Below are 14,528 nucleotides of genomic sequence, written 5' to 3'. Positions count from 1 at the left end.
CTTTCTTCGAAGGACTCGTAGGGTGGGAAGGGATGGGAGGGCGAGGCGAGCGGGAGCGCTGGTGGTGCGGAGCTGAAGGTACCTCAGTGCTTCCCAATCAACTACATTCCTCTGGGGTCGGCTGCTTTGAGGTGCGGAGGCTGCGCAGCTGCCTGATCTCCTCTTTGCCCCGAGATTCTTCAGCTTGGCAATGGGGAGGGAAAGAGCAAGTGAAGGCCAGATCTGCTGCTTCTTCCCGGCGGTGTGGAGGTTGCTTTGGGGCGGTGTAGGATGGATGATTTTTCTTGCCTTTCTGAAATGACACAGTGAGTAGCTGGAAGGTAGAGGAGGGAGAAAGAGACTGAGACTGCTTGAAAATGCTGAGTGTTATCCCCTCGCTGCCTCCCCTTCCTCTTCATGCTGGCGTTGGATTCCTTGTCACAAAGTTGTGTAACGTAGTTGAGTCAGCCCTGGGGCTGCCAGGGCAGCGGGCGGGCTGTCGTGTCCTTGCTGCGGAGCTCCTGACGGCCGCGTCGCGTCGAGCGGGAGCTGCGGCTGGTAGGAGGGAGTGAGGCGTGCGAACGTTGTAGGAGGTGGCACAGGTTGGGCAGAGCAGTGAAGATCCCAGCGCTGCTGGGCGGGCAAGTAGCAGGGACAGGAAGGCTCCTGGCCAGGGGCAGTGCCTTCCTAGTCATGTCCCGGCAGCTGCCCGAGTGCCCCTGAGATTCAGTCTCTCTGGTTGCTGCACTCATACAGGTCCCGGCTGCTGCAGAGCAGGGGCAGACCAGCTCTGAGGGGTCTAGAGGATAGTTTTGGAATGTGCAAAATAAACAGGAGCTCTCTTGGGAGCGTGCACATGCTGCCCTGCTCATGTCTGTGTCCTCGTGGCAGGGCAGGCTTTGTAGTAGGGACAGGCGGCAGCACAGAAACACGTGTGTGTTGTTTTGCTTGCTCCCTTGCGCCTGTGGGATGAGGATTAGTAATTGCAGAAGGTGGATGCAGTTGTTTGAAGAAGCTCATGTGTGTGTGCTGCTATGTGAAGCCAAGCGGCAACTGGAAGGACAGTAGAGCTCTCTGATTCCAGAGACATGTTCCTGAGGCCTGAGCTGAAGTCACCAGTGAGGTCTGAGGGTATGAACTGAGAACCTGAATGCAGGTTTCTTTCTTTTCTTTTCTAAAATAAGCTTCTTTTAGTCTCCAGCTAAGTAGAATCATGAGAACATTCCCAGAAGGGAGTCACTCCATTCAAAATTAGATGTGGCTTTGTAGACTTGACTGAGTCTGGAGAATATCCACACTGTGTAGATGCCCTCCAAGGAAGCAGGTGGTCAGACCTCCTACCAGACAGCGAGACAAGCCTGCGCTAAATCCTGGGACATGAGCTGTATGAAGTGGGATTTGTCTGGATTTCCCTGAGAGTTTGTGGCTCACTAGGGTTTTGTCCAGCTTGCTTTTGACCCTGGAATCAATGTCCTCTGCCTCTGTTCTACAGCTCGGTGTAGAACAGTTATGTGCAGCTGGGAAATTGAAGTGTCTTCTGCTTTGTTTAGTGGAACAGTGCTGGTGGGGGGAATGGGGCCTGGGTGGGAAGGGAAGCTTTTATGTAATAAGACAGCTACTGTATTTCAGTGATAAATGTGTGTTTCTGCTTGCCAAAGTAAGTTATCTTTCACTTACCACATGTAAGGATGTGTTTTTTAGTAGAGCTGGACAGTCTCACCCTGTTGCAGAGGACACTAATGATCTCATCTCTGCTGAATGCTTATGTCGCATCATGTTTCTGCTCTGTATAGTGAAGACGTGGCTTGCTTTTCTTTACATGAGAAGTCTGTGCCATGGGCTGGAGCCATGTCTTCCTAAGACTGAAGCAAAAGCTTACTTTAGACACCACCTTGCTATGCCAGGGTGGTACCCGGCTGCAGGCCTCCCATGGCAAAGGAATCTGGATGTTACTTTTGACACTCACTCTACTCCCTGCTCTGTGTAGGGGGAACCACCTGTGCTGTGGCAATACACAATCATCTGGAGACAAGCGCAGCTCCCACTGGGAGCCCCTGGGGATACCAGACTATCTTTCGGCACCCTGACCACCCTTTAGCTTTCCCCCAACTCCCATCCCACCTTGAATTGTTTTTCCTTGCTTATTCCTCTTGATTGTAGGCCATGTGGTGTTAAAGAAACCCCATGGATGGAGATGTCGCTGCATTCCAAGAGTGTTTGTTTACTGGCTGAACACCCTCAGTACTGGGTGTAAGAGAATTGTCTGGCAAGACAATGGACTGTAAGGAGATTTCTGTTAAACATCTCTTCCTCACTTTTGGAGGGATTACTTGGAAAAGGTGCATGAGTCTATACATGGGGTTGGTTTGGGTTTTTCTTCCTACTTTGTGCCCCTTTCCCCCGTGTCCCTACTTGTGGAACCACAACTTAGAAACGATCCCCATTTTTACTTACTCTAAACGGACCATTCAACCTGTTACCCACCAGGCCCTCTGTTTTTCTGGGGTGCAGCAGATGTGCTGAGCATCTTTAGAGAGAAGTTGAAGCATAAGGTCACTCCAGGAGGAGGTACTACAGAAAAGCATTTCAATAGTGTGGTGAGGGGCGGTTGCTTTGCGCAGTCATGTCCCCAAGCTGGGTGGTTCTGTTCAGTACTCGGGTCATTCCCTCTCTCCCCGGCCAAGACAGGTAGGGGCAAGCATACAAGTACTAAACCAAGCAGTGAAACCTGTAATTAAGCCTCTGCTGTGTTTACATGTTTCTTAATTCGTTGTCTTTTCAATGGCTGTATTTTAAAACTTGGGTTTTTTGTCTCTCCAATTAAAAAGAGCCAGTCCTGGCTGTCAAATGCTGTGCATGAGTTTGTCTGATATGGTTTATATTGCCTGGACTGGGTGGGTGTTGTTGTTGTTGTCGCGGCAATCAGGCTGGATGTGTATATAAAGTTTCTTGTTCTAGACAGAAGCTTAGTGATACCTTTCTGAAGAAAGATGCTCCTCTGCAGTACATAGAACTGCACTGGATCCTGCAGTAAACATCCTCAAGGAGGATGTACCTGTTTTGTCCTTCAAGAGATAAATTGCAGATTTTTCCACTATTAAAAAGGGAGTAGCTGCAATTCATTCTAAAAGGCTTTATTTAAAAATAAGCAAAAATAACAGTATGTCAGAATAAGGGACGTAGAGCTGCAAATCGTGTGCGGGCAGGTTCTTGGTGCTGTGATTGAGCAAGTAAACTTAAGAATGACGCTGGTTTCGGAGGAGGCATCAGCAGGCTGGGTAGAAGCTGTGCTGCTCTTGGTTTCTTAATGTGGCTTTTCCTCTTCCAGGCCCAAGACAAAATCAAATTCCTCTGTGTTGAAAAGGTAAGGAAGAAAAAGCCATAACTGGAACTTCCAAGTTCTCTGAGCGAGGGCTGACTCACAGCAGCAGGAGTCCGGAGAAGGTCCTTACCTTGTGTCAGTGGTTGGATGGAAAGACGTTGCCTTGTGAAAAGCATCATGTTCTTTAGGGGCCCTCCATCTGCTTTGTGTGCCAGGTGGTGAGCCTTGATTTCGGAGAGGGGGATGAAACGTTTTGTCATCCGCACGAACTGGACATCCACCTGGGAAGTGACGGGCAGCAAAGGGGCACGGTTGGAGAAGGATATAGCCTCCAGATGGCACACAGATCTTTGCAGGGATAAAGATGTTAAAATGAAGCAAATGACTGATGCATATAATGGTATGGGAGCTTCTCTTTGCCCAGGGCTAAAAGAACCTGCAGATACTTCTGGCAGGTGATCATTTACATGAATCTTAGCACTGTGCACTAGCAACATACGTTCTTGTTGTCATGGACAATACAAAATTAAGATGTGGGATGTAGGCAGCCTGTGAACAGCAACTGCCCTCTAATTTAGTGTGCCTCAGAACTACAGGATTGTTTGCTGTAGACTGAGAATGGTATTAAAAGATGTTCAGTCTCTTTCCTAACCCAGAATTCTGCCATGCGTGGAGGTCAGTTTTGCATCCATGTAAGGTGTGAAAGCTTAGGGAGATACATTTTGGCAGCTTTCTGGAAGAGATGGGGGAAAAGGTAGAGAAAACAATCAGAATTGGGTTTTCTCTTGAGAGAGAAAAAAGTAGCTATGCCAGGACAGAAGCTTAAGAAGACATGCAATATGATGCATAAAAGCTTCTACCTTTACTTGGCTTGCACACAGAGCTTGAAAGAGCTGTATTTAGTTTACTACATTACCATGGACCATTTAGGGTTCTCTTTTCTGCTGGTGGAATCATAATGAGGATCCTTCTGATCAAACTGTGTATGATCAGGGTATGCCTCCTTTACGATCTGAAGCAGAACAGGAGAAGAATGTGAGACAAGTTCCCATCAGTTAAAAACTGCTGTCAGCAAAGGGTATGAAGTGCCCTTGGGAAAGCTGTGGCTAAAAATAAGGAATAATCCTGATGCAAAAATCAGCCTTGCTGAACTCTCTTCTGATACATTTCCTTCCTTTACATTTCTTTGGTTGAAGCACTGCAGAACAGTGTGGCTGTTAAAGAAGCATCGTCACCTCTTCAGTGAACGATGTGGAAGGAGCACATGCAACAGAGGAAAACTGGGTTGATGATAATAGTCTTTGTGACCAGTTCTCCTCTTAAAGAAAAAGCTTCTCTGCATCCTAGGTTTTATATTACTGCCTTGCAGGCTCAGCTGGCTAGAATTTAGTGAATCGGATTTTAATCAGAGTGTGGAACAACACTGGACTTGGCTGGAAGCACCATGAAATGTCAGCGGGACAGCAGCAGTTTGGTTCCACTTCTCTGGGGAAAGACGCCTGAGCGAGCCCTGCTGTGATCTGCACTGTTGAGCCAGGATGCCCTGGGCTCATTCGCCGCTCTGATTAGACTTTCACACTCCTTAGACACCGAGGCATAAGTAGGACTAATGAGCTGTTCAATAACCCACCAATTGCTGCTTTTTCCACCCGCCTTGAAACACAGAACGGGAAAGATGCACTCACCTTGACGATGCCCACAACGCCGGGCTCTTTACAGTTGCTGTGGTAGAAGAAGGCCTGCTGCCCAAGTTTCATGGCTCTCAGGAAATTCCTCGCCTGTTGGATGTAAACAAGAGACTTGGAGCAATTTGTATCAAGCTCTCCGGGTTTCATTACAAACAGCTCGGAACAAGAGCTAACAGGAGAGGTGTATGTGCTTCAGAGCTACTCATAAGGTTTCCTGCAGCAGTTGTGCAGATGTTTTATGCTGCAAGGAAATGAAGCAAAAACAAGGCTAAAGAGCAAGATGCCGTTTGTTGGAAAGTATGTGGGAATTTAACAGCTCAGCCACCCTCGTTCAGGGATAGCAGAAGACTCAAGTTAATTGTCAGCAGCAGAGCATATCATGTATGAGAAGGAAGCATATATAGGAAAGGGATCCTACATTGTAGGGGAAGCACATGTGGATTTCCTTTGCAGAGAGGCGTGGAATAGAAAGCTGTACACTGCCAAGCCACAGTATTTGGGTAAGTACAGACTTGCTAAAAGGTGTCAAGAGAAATAAAGGCTGGTCTAAGCTAAAGACAAACTGGATTATTTGACAGAATATTACACAGCCTGAATGCCCCTTTGACCTAGAGGCAATTAAGCGGGAGTTTTGACTCCTGACAAAATGCACTTATAAAAATCAGGCAGAGTGCCTCACAGGGAAATCCCGCAGGCAAAGGGAGCAAGTTACCTGTGGGGAGAGCCACCTTTTTTCTAGTGCTGTTTCAGTGACTCCACCTTTGACATGTGCTCCTTACCTGGTAGTTTCTTACTCCATCCCAATGGGTTGTCTGGTTGGGCTGAGCTTTCAAGTCATCAATGCTGAACTGCCAAATGGAATGAAAATAGAGATTGAGCTCAGGTCATTGTCTACATTGTGCCTAAATATTCGTTCCCAGGAGCTCCTTCAATTGTAGTACAAACTTGACACGATTTTTTTGGTTCCCACAGGGGCTAAAGAAAAGCTTTCACAAAGGAGGAACACTGCAGCAGTGCAAAGTCTGAAATAGATGCTGCCCCTGCTACCAACAGCTAAGCATCCTGAGGGCCTGATTTCCTCTTGCATTACATTATCAAACCCCAAGTTTGTCACCCTGTAAAAGAATAACATTATCTTTCTCTTTTCAGGAAGACAGGTGGGTTTTGAGAAGACACAATAGTGTTAATATTGCAAACAATCTGAATTGTTTTGTCCTATTACTAGGCGTTCAGGCACTAACGCTCTGGATAGTAGTGAAACTACTTCTGTACTTCGCCGAGTAAGGATGGTGTCAGTGCTTACTTTCACATCCACTCCCTTCTCGAGCCTGCTCTCTGGTTCCGATTTCAGAAGCCAGTGACAATACGTTATCTTGCTTTCCTCCCCACCGGAGTCAGATTCTTTTGTCTTCTTCCAGTTCTTCCATCCAGACTTGGAACTCCCAGCTGGAGGTTTTGTGGACTTCTCCTCTTCCTCCTTATCTGGAGTCTCCTCCTCGGTTTTGGCAATTTTAGCATCAGGCTCCTTTTTATCTTAAAAGAAACAACATCAAAAAAGGAGCATTTAAACAAAAATGGTTTTGTTTCTGACAGAGATGGGTGCTGAAACATTTTTAGTCATCCAGGCTAGTTTCACGTACTGGTATTTGACTGCAGCAGAAGTTTGGTGCACCCCACATGCTATGTGTAAGGTAGTAGCATTACGCACCAGTGTATCTGAATATTTCTAGTTGGCACCTGAAATAAGGACATATTTTTTTGTGTGTCATGTGCACAGGCATAGCTTAATAGTCATACTCGATCATTAAAAAGCCAGGACAGGCCATGTTGCTCACATGAAGTGTAGTTTCATTTTGATGACTGAGAAATCAACTGCAGGTAACCAAGTTGATTTAGGTGAGTCTAGTGAATAAGAGGAGAGTTCAGCAGCAAAGCAAGATATTTTAATTGCTGCAGTAGCTGGAAACCTTAGATTAAGCTTCCACTATGCTACCTGTTCAGAGGGGGTGGCTATCTCTGTTTGTCTAGGACCCAGACAGCAAAACATAATTATTAAGTGACTAAAGGGTAAGAAGATGGTTGTCAGCTGGAGCTGATTAAGCAGATGAGTGGCACAGGTGAGCCCACTGTGCAATTTGTTCATCATACACCTGAAACACCATATGATGTTGCTTCAAGTGCAAGGTTTTTGCCTTATTTTTTAATGTTGATGTGGGGGTTTTTTGTATTTTTTTGTATGTATATATATATTTTAATATATATATCTATTTTTTCAGATGGTACTATATCAGCTTCCTGCCGCTTGTCTCAGTCACACATGGATGCTCAGCACCTTTTTACAGAGGAAATGCTGTCTGTAAGACATGCGGCTTTGAGAGACAGACGGTTAAGATGACTGTAGTTTCGATATAGCTTGGAACCTTAAGCAAGAGATGCTAAATTAGGATGTCAGCACAGACCTGCTACCGCTCCTTTGTCCCTCTTTCTGCTCGGCCAAGGCATCTCTGGTCTCTTTGAATTATCTTCTATTCACTGAGAAGCACCTGAATGAGAGAAGAAGGAGGAATTATTACATATTGAGGCAGGCTGAAAAAAAAAGCAAAGATATCTGAGACTGTAAAAGCTGTACAGTAAGTGGAAAGTAAATAAATGTTCTTCCTTGGGCTCGGCCGTTTCCTCTAGGAGTGCGAACGCTGGCACTGGTTGAGAGCCGCACCCTTGGCGTGGGGGCAGGCGCTCTGACGGACACCAGCAGGAGGGGGGCTGCTTTTTGGTGCAGCTGTTGGAGAACAGTCCCGAAGGCGCTCGGGGCTTTAGCCGAGCTGCGCAAGAGGAAGCTGAGCTTTGGAGAAGGGGAGAGCAGCTTGTCCCCAGCGCTCAGCCCAGCCTCCCACCGGGGGTGCGCGGCTCAGCTTGTTGCTTGCAGAGATTCTGCGTGCAAAGGCCCTTGGGGAAGGCGGCAAGCTGGCTGCGCACCCCCCGGCCCCTCCTGTCAGCAGCCCGTTGGATTTGTATTCGGCTCTGAGCTGGCCAGGGCGGCTGGCATCAACTTTTCCACCCTCTGTGCCAAGCTCCCCCCGTCCCTCCCACCCACGCCAAGCCCCCGCTCACCGGCTGTGGCCTCCGCAGCCCCTCCGCCTCGGGCAGGGGACAAGGATGCTCTGGGCTCCGCGCACGACGAGCGGAGCAGTCGGAAGCGTGTGACCGTTATGCAAAAACTCCAGCCCGGCCCGCGGACTCGCCTCCTTCCCCGCAGCCACCGCGCGAACGGGAGGTACCGGGGGCAGGACTACAGCTCCCAGCGGCCCCGGGGACCGGGAACGGCTCTGGGCCGGCCCCGCCATGGCGTGGAGAGCGGCCCGGCTGCTGCGGCGGGGGAGCCCGGCGGGCCGGCGGGGGATCGCCGCCTGCATCGACCGTAAGGAGCCGCACGGCGGGGAGCGGGGCCCGCGGGGATCCCCGCGGGAAGGCGGGGGGAGCCCGTCGGGGACATGGGGCCTCCTGGCCCCACATCACAGAATGTCAGGGGTTGGAAGGGACCTCGGAAGATCATCCGGTCCAATCCCCCCATGGAGCAGGAACACCCACCTGAGGTTACACAGGAAGGTGTCCAGGCGGGTTGGAATGTCTGCACAGAAGGAGACTCCACAACCCCCTGGGCAGCCTGGGCCAGGCTCTGCCACCCTCACCCCAACAAGTTGCTTCTCCTCTTTCACTGGAACCTCCTGTGTTCCAGTTTGCACCCATTGCCCCTTGTCCTGTCCCTGGTTGTCACCAGCAGAGCCTGGCTCCATCCTCCTGACACTGCCCCTTTCCATCTTGATCTCCAGGAATGAGTCCCCCCTCAGTGTCCTCTTGTCCAGCTCCAGAGCCCCAGCTCCCTCAGCCTTTCCTCACACGGGAGATGCTCCACTCCCTGCAGCATCTTGGTGGCTGCGCTGGACTCTCTGCTGGACTCTCTCCCTGTCCTGCTGGAACTGAGGGGCCACAGCTGGACACAAGATTCCATGTCCCCATTCCCTGTACCTTTGCTAGAGCTTCCCAGCTTTTCAGCTGGAATATCCCAAAAAGACTCAGTGGAGCACTCAATGGGGGACAGACCAGGCGGGCTGTACCTGTTTCTAAGCGGGTTATTCTGCAATGGAAGTACCTCCTGATGGAAGCCAGCTCCTGATGTCTCTGGTGACCAGAACAGTTGTGTCCCAGCCAAACCCCTCCCATGGGATTCCCCAATGCTGCCCAGCTGAATTGCTTCCACGGTTAATTGTAACCACATTTCAGACAACAGCAGCATCCCTACGAATTTGAGGAGAGGAACTAACAAAACACTGTTGGATCTATGCGCAAATGATCGTGGTGGCCCTGAGAAACAGAGAAATGGTCTCTTCTGCAGAGACCCTGTGAGTTATGGGCCACTTTGTAATTGTTTGGGTACAGGAGGGGTGGTAGCGCTTGCCTTCCCACAACAGACGCACATTCTGATCTCTTCCTGCTTTTCCAGCATCCGTCGGCCTGACTGAGGAGCAGAAGGAATTCCAGAAAGTTGCCCTTGATTTTGCTGCCAAGGAGATGGCTCCTCACATGGCAGAGTGGGACGAAAAGGTACGGCAGCCTCACGAGGGGTCTCATCCCAGGGGCTCCTGCAATAGCTCCTTGGTGCTGTGATGCCATCCGTAGAGATTCTCTTTGAAGCTGTTGCTGTAGCTGGGGTGGAAAGCCATCAGAAATTCCTTGAAGTTCTCCTAGCCAGGCAGTTCAGCCATCTGACACCTGAATTTACTCCTGAAGATGGCATGTATCTGTCTAGGTAGCCACCTCTTCTTTAACCCACCTGATTAACTTACACTCTGCAGCAGTTTGGGACTGGACTCAGTAGCTCACATGTAACAAAAGAGTTTGAATATTGGGATTGAATTGACTGTGAATATTCATTTGTGCTGTCTCTGCCCATCCCAATAGGAAATATTCCCCGTGGAAACAATGAGGAAGGCAGCGCAGCTGGGATTCGGTGGGATCTACGTGAAACCAGACGTCGGTGGCTCTGGGTTGTCACGACTTGATACGTCCATAATCTTTGAAGCTTTATCGACAGGATGCACCAGCACCACTGCTTATATGAGCATCCACAAGTGAGTGTGTGCGGAGGGGCGGAAGGTGTCAGCCGGGCTGGAAAACACCCTTGTTCTGTGGGCTCTAAACCCAGCTGGAGACAGATCTTCTGGTGCTGCTTATTATTTACAGTAGGGACCCCACGCAGACACGTCCCTGTGAGATCATTTGATGGCAGTAAACAAAGAGGCTACAAACACTGAGATGCCACCAAGAAGTAATTTTAGCCTTGTGGCATGCAAGGTGGGATTAAGGCCTGGATTTTGTTGCCTGCTTTTCCGCTTTAGCTGCCTATAGATAGTAAACTGCTGGGAGCAATATGCTTTCACACCTTGGTGTTTTTGGAGCTTTGTTCCTCTGTTCAGCCAGGGATGTTCTCATAGGACCCGCCTTCCTCCCAGGGCTGTGTTCACCTCCTGTAATGCTGCTCCTTCTCTCCTGCTCCAGCATGTGTGTTTGGATGATCGACACCTTTGGCAATGAGGAACAGAGGCGCAGGTTTTGCCCATCGCTCTGTAGCATGGAAAAATTTGCTTCTTACTGCCTGACCGAGCCAGGTGAGCATCCTCAACCAAGAAATCTCCCTTCCCTCACTCCTAACAAAGTTTAACTGGATGGGAATGTGGCACTGAGCTGGAGGTAAAAAGTTTGTTTCCATGTTCTTTTGTGTAATCACTGGGGATTTTGGAAGGGGTGTGAGGTTTTGTAGGCTCTGGACCTGCTGCTTCACTGGCTGCTTCCTTCCCTCCTGCAGGAAGTGGAAGTGATGCAGCTTCCCTGCTCACCTCAGCTCAGCGGACAGGGGACACCTACGTCCTGAACGGCTCCAAGGTACCTCTTTGCTCCTCCTAAAGCAGCTGGACAGCACTGCATGCACAAGGGGGCCTGGGTCTCACCGTCCTTTCAATTTCCTACCGTTTCCTCATCTCTGTGTGTTCTCCCAAGGTAGGACCGGCTCTGCAGAGCGTTCACCAGAGCTTAGAACAGTTTGGGTCTCTAAATACCTCGTGGCTTTGTACCCCAGCTGCTGCTGCAGGCTCATGGTTAGCATACAGAAACCATCCCTTTCTTCTTGTGCCCTTCTGCAGGCCTTCATCAGTGGCGGAGGTGACACCGATGTGTACGTGGTCATGTGTCGCACAGGAGGTCCCGGCCCCAAGGGCATCTCCTGCCTGGTGCTGGAGAAGGGGACACCGGGGCTCAGCTTTGGCAAGAAAGAGAGGAAGGTAAGAGGTTTGCTTTTCACTTGCTGTGTGCTCGAGGGAAGCGCAGGACAGACATGCTAGTCTGTGTAAAGCATTAGGGATCTCTTCTTGGATGGGACTGGAGTCCCAGGTGTGGTGAAGTTTGCTTAATACCTGTCCCTTTGGTAAGTGAAGGATTTTAATCTCAGGAACATCGAGGTTTGTTGGATCTGTGCCTCTTCTCAAAAACACGCATTGCAGTTTCCAACTCAGCACACTAAGACAAACCACGTAGACCACAAGCGCTCTGTGGCAGTTTAGCAATGAGAGCGAGGGGCTGAGAGCAGGCTGGGTGGCTTTCTGCTGTGCTGCTCCTCAGGCGGTCTGCAACGTGCTCCGTTTTTCCCCAGGTAGGCTGGAATTCCCAGCCAACTCGGGCTGTGATCTTCGAGGACTGCGCCGTCCCTGTTGGCAACCGGCTGGGAGCTGAAGGGCAGGGCTTCAGCATTGCCATGAAGGGACTGAATGGAGGCAGGATAAACATTGGTAAGAAAGATGGCTGAGAGCAAAGGGAGGAGAGCAGGATCATCTTGTCGCCCGTCTGCATTTGCTTCATATTCATTCTGTGTCCTTGGCTTCTCCCACCAGCTTCTTGTTCATTAGGAGCTGCTCATGCCTGCGTTCTTCTGGCTCAGGAACATCTCACTGTCCGCAAACAGTTTGGGGAACCCCTGGCAAACAACCAGGTAACCTCTCCCTTGGATCTGTGCTCTTTCTGATCCTGGCCAGCAGTCCCATCACTCACTCCACAGGGGAGAAGTCAGGAACATGCTTTTCCTGAGAAGGAAAGCGTGTCAGGCCTGACACCTGCCCGAGGGTGGTGGCAATGTGGTGCAGGACCATCCAAAGACGCTGGCCTAATTTTCCCCTCTCCTGCTGGCAGTACCTGCAGTTTGGGCTGGCGGAGATGGCGACGCGCCTGGTGGCAGCGCGGCTCATGGTTCGCAACGCGGCGCGGGCGCTGCAGGAGGGACGGGAGGACGCGGCCGTGCTGTGCTCCATGGCCAAGCTCTTTGTCACCGATGAGTGCTTTGCGGTACGTTACTCAGACTTCAGTTCGGAACTACTTGCTGGGAGACCCCTCTTGGTACCCAGAATGTCATTAAAAAGTTTGGCACCGTAGGGAGCCAGACCCAAGCACATCCATTGAACCGGAAGACTCATTTTAGGACCAGGATGTTTTCCAGGAAAGGATTCTGCACCCTGTGGAGGCTGCAGGATCAGCCTCTCCGCAGTGTGGGCCTCCTGGTTTCCAGTGCTTTCTACACTATTTTCCAGGGGACCAAGTAGGGAGACAGCACAGAGAGTACAGCACTTTTATTTTCAAAGGATAATATGTTGGAGGCAGATTGCTCCTAGGTAGCCAGTGATCTTTCCTAGACCATTGAAAAATAAAATGGTATCACAAAATGTCCCTAAAAAGAGAAAGCAAGAAGGGAGGAAAAGAAAGGAAAAGGAAATTTGCACCTTGACGCCTCCTAGATCAGTGTCATTTAGACACTAGCTTATTTTCTTAGCACTCCGCATTTTTGCTATTTATTATGTTTTATGTCCCAAGTTGACAGATAGTGACACATGGAGTCATGTTTCAGATGAAACCAGAGCCCTGAGCAGATTCCTTGGCTGACTGACCACTAGATGGTGATCTGCCGTTTTGCTTTTTGCATCAGCAGCACCGTGGAAATGCAGCAAAAATTGCCTTAGTTAAGCAAAGTGTTTCCTGGGTATTTCTATGCTATCACGTTCAGGTAAACATGCCATTAATGTGAAACAGCACTTAGGTAAGGTGATAGCGTTGAGAGCAGCGCTGATGGGGACTGAGAGCACCTTGATGTCTTGCCACACTTTATTAAGAGATTAGGTGATCAGAAAAAAAAATGAGCCCGGCGTTCCTGGGTTCTTACCGACTTCTGTCACTGACTTGTCCTCAACACCACGTGAGTCACTTCACCAGCGATGTTGTCTTCTTAGATCTGTAACCAGGCCCTGCAGATGCACGGGGGCTACGGCTACCTGAAGGATTATGCCGTGCAGCAGTTTGTGCGAGATGTCAGAGTCCACCAGATCCTGGAAGGTAAAGGACACTTTTATTACCAGTGACTTGGCAGGGAAGCCAGGAGAGAACAGGCTCTGAAATCCCTTCACCTACCAAAAGGGTACCTGATAAGGGACACACTCTTTCCAATACCAGACGGGTCTAGCGTCTTTCTGCGTGTTAAATAGAAAAGCAGAGAACTGAGATGTTGGTATATATCCAGTTCTGCTTGATGCCTGGTGCCCACGTCCTCTCGATGCCCAAACAAAAAGCAGGACCAGCATCTAGCACTCTGAAGCCTTTTCCAAGCAATGTGTTGGCACTCGGCAGTTGTATTTTGGCCCAGTGCCTCCCAAATGCCGCCTCAGTTGGTGGGAAAAGCTTTTCTGTACTGGAGACTGCAGATCAGGGACAGAGTCTCATTGCTTTCACTGGGGGAAGAATTGGACCATCTCCTAATTGTCTTTTGCATCCTCGTCCTGCTGCAGGTACCAATGAGGTGATGAGGATGATTGTGGCCAGGAACCTGCTCCAGGGCTGAATCCGGGAGTTAATCTCCAGCCTTAAAATCCCTTGGTCTGTTACAGCTCGATCTATTTCCCTCCCCCGTTCACCAGCTCTCTCCCCAGGATCGAGAGGGGGACACCCCGGTGGAAAACAATCTTTCTGCCTTGGGATGGCAGCTGGATGTCACCCACATGCTGCCACAGCTGCGCCCTGTGCCTGGCAGAGCTGCCTGTATTGTGTAGCCTGAAGACATAAATCAGAGTTGCAAATAACAAGCCTCTGTCTCCAAATGTCGCTGGCGGGCTGCTCGGCACCCACCCTTCCCTGAAACACCAGCGCTGTTGGTCATCCCTGCTGAGTCAGGACTGACATGGGGACTTTAAGCAGCCTCAGCCTGGAGGTTTCATCCTCTATCAGTGAAATCTTTACGTCGATGGAACTAGTTTCTGTTTGAAACTCATCCTGGGCTCTAATCGCGCCCCTGGGACACACAACTGCAGGGCGCAGTGGGTTTTACCCGAGGAGCAGGATGGTTTTATCCTTGGGTTTATCCAGCAGCTCTTCTCTGTTCCCGCCACACCTCTGCTAATATACTGATTGTTGTTCTCCCTGTTCCCACCTGATCTCACACCGTACAGAGGTGT

At 49.9% G+C, this 14,528-nt stretch overlaps 2 protein-coding genes across 3 annotated transcripts; one reads left to right on the top strand and one right to left on the bottom strand.

Annotated features, from left to right (window-relative positions):
• Positions 1-2,953: 2,953 nt before the first annotated feature.
• THYN1 (thymocyte nuclear protein 1) lies at positions 2,954-8,270 on the bottom strand. 2 transcript variants are annotated; one of them, XM_080357948.1, is made up of 8 exons: positions 8,101-8,263; positions 7,449-7,532; positions 6,293-6,522; positions 5,769-5,837; positions 4,987-5,079; positions 4,218-4,313; positions 3,432-3,582; positions 3,149-3,330 (listed from the first exon to the last, which is right to left on the bottom strand). In XM_080357948.1, the coding sequence occupies exons 2-8, from the start codon at positions 7,489-7,491 to the stop codon at positions 3,284-3,286; spliced, it is 729 nt and encodes a 242-aa protein (XP_080214074.1). In that variant the 5' UTR covers positions 7,492-7,532; positions 8,101-8,263; the 3' UTR covers positions 3,149-3,283. The 2 variants fall into 2 exon arrangements, with proteins under 2 accessions (XP_080214073.1, XP_080214074.1); XM_080357947.1 differs by having other exon boundaries at positions 2,954-3,582; positions 8,101-8,270.
• Positions 8,271-8,281: 11 nt separating this feature from the next.
• On the top strand, positions 8,282-14,125 carry ACAD8 (acyl-CoA dehydrogenase family member 8). The gene is made up of 11 exons (XM_080357946.1): positions 8,282-8,407; positions 9,491-9,591; positions 9,949-10,118; positions 10,546-10,655; positions 10,853-10,929; positions 11,187-11,324; positions 11,693-11,828; positions 11,931-12,028; positions 12,226-12,378; positions 13,314-13,416; positions 13,866-14,125. The coding sequence occupies exons 1-11, from the start codon at positions 8,332-8,334 to the stop codon at positions 13,916-13,918; spliced, it is 1,215 nt and encodes a 404-aa protein (XP_080214072.1). The 5' UTR covers positions 8,282-8,331; the 3' UTR covers positions 13,919-14,125.
• The last annotated feature ends 403 nt before the right edge of the window (positions 14,126-14,528 follow it).

The sequence above is a fragment of the Nesoenas mayeri genome, assembly GCF_963082525.1.
Source record: "Nesoenas mayeri genome assembly, chromosome: 22".
Taxonomy (NCBI): domain Eukaryota; kingdom Metazoa; phylum Chordata; class Aves; order Columbiformes; family Columbidae; genus Nesoenas; species Nesoenas mayeri.
Note: the sequence above shows the minus strand (reverse complement) of the source record. Positions and strands in the feature narration are given on the sequence as shown.

Excerpts from the sequence above, each read along its gene's own strand:
- THYN1 (XM_080357947.1), bottom strand. The coding sequence starts at position 7,491 with ATGCCTTGGCCGAGCAGAAAGAGGGACAAAGGAGCGGTAGCAG. Across the intron at positions 6,523-7,448 it reads GGACAAAGGAGCGGTAGCAG|ATAAAAAGGAGCCTGATGCT; the intron begins GTCTGTGCTGAC and ends GTTTCTTTTAAG. Across the intron at positions 3,583-4,217 it reads AGAACCCTAAATGGTCCATG|GTGGATGTCCAGTTCGTGCG; the intron begins GTAATGTAGTAA and ends GTCACTTCCCAG.
- ACAD8 (XM_080357946.1), top strand. The coding sequence starts at position 8,332 with ATGGCGTGGAGAGCGGCCCGGCTGCTGCGGCGGGGGAGCCCGGCGGGC. Across the intron at positions 9,592-9,948 it reads TGGCAGAGTGGGACGAAAAG|GAAATATTCCCCGTGGAAAC; the intron begins GTACGGCAGCCT and ends CCATCCCAATAG. Across the intron at positions 11,829-11,930 it reads TGGAGGCAGGATAAACATTG|CTTCTTGTTCATTAGGAGCT; the intron begins GTAAGAAAGATG and ends TTCTCCCACCAG.